Source organism: Pyrus communis, chromosome 1 (assembly GCF_963583255.1).
Source record: "Pyrus communis chromosome 1, drPyrComm1.1, whole genome shotgun sequence".
NCBI lineage: Eukaryota > Viridiplantae > Streptophyta > Magnoliopsida > Rosales > Rosaceae > Pyrus > Pyrus communis.
Genome location: NC_084803.1, coordinates 15523257 through 15532746, shown reverse-complemented (window position 1 = coordinate 15532746; position 9490 = coordinate 15523257). Strand labels below are relative to the sequence as shown.

The window sequence follows — 9490 nt, the reverse complement described above, 5'->3', positions numbered from 1 at the left end:
GTTCAGGAGAGGCTGGAGAGGGAGTACAATCTGAGTCTGATAACCACTGCGCGTTGTGTATAAAGTGAATTGTGTAAGTGGTGAGGTTGTTGAACGCTAAAATCCATCTGCTCTTCCCGAACCTAGAAAAAGGAAACCGATTGAGGAGCCTCTTGTGAAGATTGAGATGCTTACGCCCAGGGATTACATCGGTCCTCTTATGGACTAGACAAGATTTACAGATTTTGGAGCATCCAGATGTTCATAAAACGTAAGAGAAATAATGAAGCTCTTTGCAGAGAAATGATCAGATTTAGCATAAAATAGAAACGATATCGCTCGGAATACAACTAGCCGTTGTTCCGAAACATATTATAGGAATAGAAACGATATCGCTCGGAATACAACTAGCCGTTGTTCCGAAACATATTATAGGAAATATACAAGTGACCAGTTTAGAAACTATTATTCGCACAACCATAATCTGAATTCTTTTGCCTCCTAATTCAAACATGAGGTTCCATGTATCCTAAACTGCCCCCAGCAAACTCTACAAAATTGCATACTCCCTACCCTGATCACGCCACCTATAGATACGAGAAAGAAACTATATATACATATAGAAACACAAGGCAACCAGTTCAAAGAAGTTTGTTCTGAGCAACAGCCTGACATAACTCGTCCTCGTAGAACAGAACTCGATTTTTGCACAGGGGCTTTGGTAAGGCAGATGGCATCATGCATCTTGGATGGAAATTTGACTCCTGGAAGAGAACTGCTGCAACCTGCCTCATTTCTGAGACTTTGAGGCGGGATGGTGGCCGGGGACCATGCTTTGGTGCTTTTGGAGTATGGGGGCTCCGAATCCATGTACCTTTCCCATCTCCCTTGCTGCAAAAACCATGTAAAACTCAGAAAAAGGAAAAACACATTGGACGGAATAAACAGTGACAAAACATAGTTTAGAACACAAACTTAAGAAAAGGCCAGTGCTCTGCGGGATGAGGTGTCATTGTATTCAGCATCTCCTGTCTGGAGCGATCTGGAGTTGTATAATTGAAGTAGAACTGCCTTGCAATTACAACCTGTTTCCAATAGTATAAACATAGAAGGTCATTTATCTTCAAACTAAAAATCAAACAAAACGTATGAATGTGTTCCTATGCATATATGTACATGGAGATAGAGATAGAGATGGGCTTACAGCTTTTCTAACTCGCTGAGAAACGTGAAAAACCGACTTCAGTTGGTCGTGATGCAGGTGACACAATAATTTAACCTTGAATTGCAAAAACAGGAATCACTACAAGTACATAGATATATAAAATTGAGAAGATCCAGATTCCAAACCCGTGTGTGTGTGTGTGAGCGCATGTAAGAACTAAACAGTTACACGTCCTCAACTATAACATAGACAGGAGTCATGCATTGTCTTTAGTTTATCTCAGCACGTAGCATATATCAAACTCAAGATCCAGTTTTACATTGAAACAGAAATACTGCACACATTCGGTTCCAAAATACACTGCAAAATATGAAAAAAGAAAGTAAAACATCTCTCAAGAAGGGATAAAAGGAGATGATAACTTGTAGTTTACAGTATTGTGGTAGATCTAAGACCTAACATTTCTATAAGACCTCCTCTGCATCCTTGAACTGTATCGTTATACATTTTAAAGCAATTTTGCCAACCTAATCAGTATCCAAAGTAATCAATTCTTTGTGCAAAAAATATCATAATTAACATAAAAAGAAAGAAACAAAGAAACACTACAGATCTCAATTCATCTAAAAACTAGAACACAAACAAAAATTATTGAGAAACCACATGCTAAAGTTAAATGCTTCAACTTACTATGCTATATTGTCTATGTTCATTGATCGTCTTGCTGAATCAGATATCAAAATTGAAAACAGGTACAAGAAAGAATTGGTCAGCCCAAGTAAACACAAATAAATCATAAAGCAACCATCTTCTGTGACAGCCAGAGTTTCAGAAAATATTAGTGGCATGTCACATTTACAAAGATAAATAATTTACATCAAGCATAGAACACATTTATACAAGCACAAATGACGCTAAATCTGCATATATACCACAAACAAAAACATAATGAACATAGTAATAACTGAACGCTGAAATAGTGAAAAAGGGTGAGAAATAGTAAACAATACCAGCAAATCCATGGGAAGGGACTCAAGCCGGGACTCCGACTCGCAATCTTCAACTCGAGGAGTCTTTGGAGTTTTCAACAAACTATTCTGTCTAACCAAATTCACAGGGGACAACATCAAAGGGCTTTTATCGATAGCCTTATCTTCAATCACCATATCGGCCTCAACTCTCTTGCTCTCAAAGGCAGCCACCCTTTTCCACCCCAGATCAGTACAAGACTTGGCTGAAGACACCTTATTGTACTTAAGCTGGGCAAGAGCACCCGGTTTCAGATACTTGTTGCCGGAACCCCGCCGCTTCTTCTGTTTCGGGTTCTTCGAATTCCTCTCCTTTGGAGACACTTTCCCCATCTCCCCCTCTTTTTATTTCAGCCCAAAATTATTTTGCATAAAATCCCCAATTTTTCCCCAATAAATAAATAATCGCCAATTTCCCAATTCAATAAAAAAACCTAAGCAGCCATAATCTATCAAATCTGAAATAAAAATTTTCAATATTAGCAGCGGTATTAAAACAAAAATAAATCTGACAAACCCCCACAAAAAAATATGCAAAAAATTGCATACAAAATATCAAAATCTGTACAAGCTCTACCTTTCGAGGGTTGGAGATCACCTCCATCCCTTTTCCAATTGCAATACCTGAAAACCAAAAGCATAAACCGAAAACTCGTCAGAAACCCTAGATTATCCTAATTCGAACAGACCCATATCCCCTAGCTCGTATAATCCACAACAAAATCATAAAATTAGCAAAAAATTAAAGAAATTACAAACCTTCCACAAAAAAAAAAATCAAAGCGAAAACCAGAGCATCGTAGCCACAGAATTTGGGAGACAATCCAAAAATAAAAATAAATAAATAAATAATAGGTAGCAGAGCAAATGCAGAGGCGGAGGGGGGAGAGAGAGAGAGAGAGAGGGGGGGGGGAAATGGGGCCGCTAGGGTTTTACTCAGATTTGAAATTGATGCAAATGCCCGCGAAAGCTCCACAGCAGCAGTTTTTCTGGTACAAAACAAAAACCGAGATAGTGATTTATATAAATATTCTACCTGGCTCTTACGTGGCGATGTACGATTGGCGGAATATTAACTGCAGAGAGTTGTAGGACAGCGGGTGTCTTTAGTGCTTAGCCACATCGGACGGCACGGATTGCGTGCAAGATGCGGACAATTGGGCTTGTTCCTTAATTGGGTGGACTATTTGGTAAATTTGAAAATACTTTTTGGAGGGAAATAATAAAAGTTTGAGAGCGAAAGCGAAATATTTTTGTGATGACTAGTATACCCCTCGTTTTTCTGTTTCGTGGAGGGTATTTTGGAAATTCGGGCTTGTGAAAGGCGGTGCTTTCGATATCTCGATGTTATTGCAAGAGCTGGAGAGTGGGCCCGATCAGGCCGATCGTATGATGGATTCAATGCGTGAAAGTACATAATCTACCCTTTATGGCAGCATTAACCGCGCGTGACTGCCGCTTCTCTTTGCTTCGATGTAGAGGGCATTGCAGTCAATGCAAAGTTCAAATTTTCCGTAGCTTTAACCATGGTAAATTGGTAACCTGGTGACAGTTTATTATTTTCAACGTCATAATTTGTTTGGGCTAAAATCGGCCGAGTTTAGCAAGTTTAAATTCCTCAAAATTTTCTGGGCCTTTCTGAACTGGGCTTCATATCTTAACCGGCCGTTTCGAGAATCCAGTCACGTAGGTCGGGGGTGGCAATGGGTCGTCTTGTGCTGGGTCTGGGTTGTTTCGGTTCGAGGTGTTAAATGGGTCATGACTCATGAATCTCCATTCTCCACCGGATAGTCTTTTTATAAAATGAGTGAGATAAAGAGCGACAATATATTCTCTTGTTTCAATTTTATCGGATGTCTCTGAAAGAATATCCGACACAAAAGGAGACAATATCAGGCACGGCCCATTCAACAATTCGAAATCTACACAAATTTTAGACTAAACATGTATACCATTTAGCATTGTTCAACTAATCTGAATTTTCTATAAGTAGTGTGCGTTACTGTATCGTTGCATTATTACTTGATATACTTTCTGTGTGTGGGATAATTAACAAGTTGACACAAGTACGAGAATAGTTAAGGGATTTGGATTAAATTGTTGGTCAAGGAGATGTTGGCATGCAATGATGGAATTCTAAAATTCTCATTGCATGCTTTTACCCCAAACACCTTCCCACTTCATCACATTGAACAGTCCGATAAAGCATGTAATTGTTAAAGTGGTATAAAGGAAAGCTTTGAATAAAGGCCTTGAATGAGTTAAACTGGTTACGATAGGGTTATGGTTTTCGTTAATGGATTGGATTTCTGAGATAATGTGTAACGTTTTACTTTAGCATGAGTGACGCTTTTTATTTGATTGGGATTTTTCTTATATAATTTTAATCGATAATGTACGTAACAACTTATTAGTGGATTGTTTTATATATCGACTACAAGATAACTTTACCGAATTTTCTCTCCAAATATAGACGTATTGGCATATTCTCAACCATATTTTAATCTTGAACTTTCGATGTCACTTTCGTTGCGCCCTATCGGCTTAAATTTGTTATTTTCAAAGGTTTAAAGAGCAATCTTTGTCCTAATTAACTGTTTTTTCTTTTCTTTTTTTTTTCTTTTTTTTTTGTAAAGAAAAACAAGTTATAAGAACGAAAAAGATTGATTAAGCTATTAGGAATTAAAATGAATAAACATAGCTTGTAGCACAATGTTACAACAAAAACGAAAGGGCATGGGCTACGAGAAAGGACCATCCATAAGAAGTGGTTTAGATTGAATGAGAGAGTATTGAGTGCAAACAAATTGAGTAGTCATTGACATTATCGCTTTTAGGTACCCACCAACAAAGGGCTCTTTCAATGATGTTTATTTGCCATTGGACTCTTTTGGGCACGTAATTGTCAATGGTTGTGATTAGCCAGCCAGAAAATTGTGACACAAAGACAATTATAAATGGAAAGGTAGTTGATCACTTTCTCTATAGTTAGTGCTATGCAATCCCACTTTACTAGAAGAGTTGTTTACGTGCGAGTTGTGAACTCTAATAATTTGCCCCCACCATTTTACGTGCGAGTTGTTTACTGCAAAATTTAACTGAGGCTAGCATGTCCTTGCTCATTCTATCCTAACATATTTCTGCCACAATAATGTTACAAACCATCCTGAAATTTAAGATTTTTGTTCCGTTATTGCTCACAATTTGATGAATGAGATATATGAATTATGATGTGAGATGGAAGAGAAAGGTTATAACTATAATTGGGCATGTTACCCTAATCATTCACTTTCTAATGGGTCACATCCTTGGGTAAATCATTCACTTTCTCTCTCTCTTTTTTCCCCAATATTTAAAGAGGAAATGTTTGTGGGTAAATTTGAAAAGTTAAATGAGATAGTACATAGATTCATCATCTATATTGTATTATATGTAAAGAAAGAGTGCCATACACCCAAAAGGAAGAGGTCACAAAACTTGATGTCAATGTCTTTGAATAGGAAAAAGAAATCAATACAAAATTATAAGTTATTGAAACCTAAATTGTGCGAACTTATTAGAAAATAATTTATTAAACATAATCGTTTATTTTCGATATCACGATTCACATAGAATCAAAATTATCTTTAATTTGTTAGCGTATGTTTGTTTTATTTTCAGCCGGTCCAGGTTTTATCCTTACAACATACAGTTTTCGTTCACAAATTTGTTTGGCAGTGTTTGAACTTGCACATGGTCTAACACACAGGCAATGGCAACTAGTGACTAGGTCAATGCAAGCTATAACCTCCATTTGCCTTTGCAAACTGCAACCTCCTTCCTCCACAAAATTATAAGACAAAAAAATACACAGATAAAATCCTAAAAAATTGGTCACATTCGCAGCACTCAAAAGGGTCCAAGCTTTTCCACTTTTTTTCACAGAAATTTATATTCCAAAAGGCAAAGGGCACCGAAATAAAAACACATTTTCTGATATGGTTTGCTGCCACAGCCTGTAAACTTGTGACATCCAAAACCTTCGCACCTTCTTTTGATTCGACACTTAGTATTAGGCTCACCGATTTGCTAAAAAAAATATACAATTTTAATTTTAACAGTACATTATTTTCTTGCTTTTCTAGCATGGAAGGCAGCACCGAAGTGTATTTTTAGTGGAAGTATTGTTCCCAACCCATTTGGCACTGAATTTGTCAGCTACTATTATAATAAGTTACCTACCTACTTCACACTCTTGAGGCTTTTAGGGGTCCTTTGCCCTTTTTAATTCCTAATTTTAGCCCACCATATCATATGTACACCATGAAACCACCAATGAAAATATAATTGTGTAAGATAAACTCAAGAGAATAATTTATATGGTATGAATACACCGTTACGTAGCATCTTGTGCTAATAAAATAAACATGTGTATAAAATTTATGTATATGTTTATTTTATTGGTAGAGAATGACACCGAAAAAAAATATTTGTATCATGCAAGCCATTCTCTAAGGTAGAGGATCATCTCCTGAGCTTAGGATAGGGATTCTCCTTACTAGCCCATCTAGGCCGTTCAAACTTAATCTAACGATTGCAATTATTATAACTTTTAGAGGATTCCCCTGTTTGGAGCCATTAGATTAAATTTGAACAGCCCAGATGAACTGGTTAAGAGGATCCCTATCCTGAGTTCATGAGAGGATCCTCTTCCATTCTCTAATACTAGAGTTTTGCCATTGTCTTTCCAAGTTTAACAAATGACAGGTCTAGGTTTAAAATATTCATTAAAGTCAATTTAAGGTAAAAAGAGTATTTCTGTCACAATGTTTTGATCCCAAATTGTGATCAAATGCAAGTGGTCATTTACTATAGTGGTGAAAAGATGTTGAACTCTTGCATGACAGTGTGGATTCAAACTCTGTCGGTAGTTAATATAACATCTAATCTAACAAAATCTATCGTTTGGCAAAAAAAAATTATGTTCAAACATTAGTTTGTTCAGTTTTCACACACTGAAAATTATTTCAGTTCAAAATAATTGAACGTTAAATCACTTAATTATAACAGTGAATGACGTTTCTTTTTTACAATAATGATATAGATAATTGGGTAAAATCTTACCATGTCAATCACAATTAAGTATGAAAGTCGAACCTAAGTTCTAGTGGCGTGAATGCTAAGAGGTCTCTTTGAAAAGTGGTACTTTTTAAGGACTCTCACCTTACATTTTAACGTTAATTCTCGTGCAAATATTATAAAATATTGACAAAAAACATGAGATGATAAAAAGTTCATGGAGAGTCCCACTTTTGAGAAAATCTCGTTAGCATTGCTCATTTTCTTATACAAGCAATGAGAAATGCTAAGGAGACTATCTCAAAAGTGGGACTCTCCATGAATTCACTGTTACTTGTGTTTTTGACACAATATTTTATCATGTTGGCATGAGAATTAACATTAAACGATGAGGTGACAAATAGGCCATGAAAAGTCTCGCTTTGAGAGAATCTCTTTGGCATTTATCTACAAGCGATAGCAGAAAGAGAGAACAAAACCTAACGAGAAATGCTAAGGAAACTGTCTCAATGGTAGACTTTTCATAGATTCTTTGCCGCCTCATAGTTTAACATCAATCCCTACGCAACATATAAAATATTGTACAAAAAATTAAAGTGACAGAAAATCAACGAGAAGTCCCAATTTTAAAAGAATGATTTTAGCATTTCTCTACTTCCAAAACAATACTCGTGATAACAACCCGTGATCCATAATGTGGTAGCCAATTAGACAAAAAGTTGTTGAGTTTACAAATAACAAATTTATAATGTAGTGATGAGGAAGCAAAGTCCCAAAACAGTCAGCACATCAACAAAAGCTTTTCTCCTTTTTGTGGTCCCCACCGCATATTCCCTCTTCATGTGATGTTCCCACGACTTGTCTAATTACATTGCCAGCCGAATTATTATTTTTCTTTTCTTTCAATTAATTATGAATGTCTGAGCTTATAGTTTATTAGTTTGATCAATGGTTTCCGCCACCTTAAACTCTCAAGTTGTTTGGCATAATATTTGCACGATATATCCGCAACTTTTTAATACCAACTGATAATAACGTCGAACATAATATAGCATTTGTTTACGTTGATATTGTAATTAAGCTTCTTATATGGACATGATATTATTGTCATGTTTTCTGTGTGAAACCCTTATTTCATATCCCTCAGATACTAGAAAATTGAACACCAATTAGGAATAAATTGGCATGCTTATGTGATATTATGGTCAATATAACACATTATGTGATATATTCTATTCAGGAGATTCGAATACTTGAGGGTCAAGATTGTTATCAAATATTATAGACCTAAAGGCTACAAGTATTGGTTTAGATTTGTAGTTCTAGCGTAGAGTTCTAAGACTTGGATCAAGGGTTTAGGGTTTGGAGTACAAATATGTGAGTCATCTGATCACTTTCCAAATCCGATCACAGGTTAAAATTTTCAATCCTTAATTAGTTTAAAGTTCATAATTTAAAGTTTGATTATGATTCTCTCCCCTCATATTCTCATTCTGATGCAAGGCGTAGCGGACAGAAACGAATTAAAATGATAGATATGATTGATAGGTAGGGTCCACTATCTCCTGGTGCGAGTAGATGCCTGAAAACCCTATAAAATTTGGTTCTAGTATCAGCTTACAACATAGACACTTGAAAGAACAAAACAACATATTCTTAAACAAGAGAAAGACACATAAAAACGAGTTTACAACTCAAATCTCAATATGATAACTCAAACAACTTCTCACATTTTCTTTACAAATACACAAATTTATAAATCCTCAACCCCCCTCTTAATAATTACTGATACATGCATCATTACTAGAGTTAATGAACTCATTAATATTAACCCCACTTAATCTACCCCACTAACATATATTTATTACATTAAATAAATATTGAATTATTACATAAAATTCAGTACTTCAAAACCCTTGCATTCCATGTATATCGACTGAATTTCAAAAGCCAAATGTATCGAATCTTCCGATGATCTTATTTCATGTCCTGCATCACCTTCCTTCTCTCCCCTCCTCTCACACTTTTCATTTTGTCTTTCTCTCTGTATAAAAGAAAATTAATATAAGATGTTAACGTAATTTAATCATGATCGTTCAAATAGGAGAGGAGGGAAGATGAGTGAAAAAAAAAAGGGAGATAATCCTACTCCTTCAAACTTTGATAGTTTTATGTCCCAAAATGCTAAGCTCACACTCTTTATTTTTAAATACTAAAAAGAGACTCTCTCAAAGTGAGACTCTTATACATTTTCTGTCAT

The 9490-nt window shown here is 35.8% G+C and overlaps 1 protein-coding gene across 1 annotated transcript; it reads right to left on the bottom strand.

The window, feature by feature from the left end:
• Positions 1-364: 364 nt before the first annotated feature.
• On the bottom strand, positions 365-2798 carry LOC137719413 (F-box protein At4g35930-like). The gene is made up of 5 exons (XM_068458457.1): positions 2750-2798; positions 2155-2630; positions 1184-1258; positions 955-1064; positions 365-870 (listed from the first exon to the last, which is right to left on the bottom strand). The coding sequence occupies exons 2-5, from the start codon at positions 2503-2505 to the stop codon at positions 621-623; spliced, it is 786 nt and encodes a 261-aa protein (XP_068314558.1). The 5' UTR covers positions 2506-2630; positions 2750-2798; the 3' UTR covers positions 365-620.
• Between the last annotated feature and the right edge of the window lie 6692 nt (positions 2799-9490).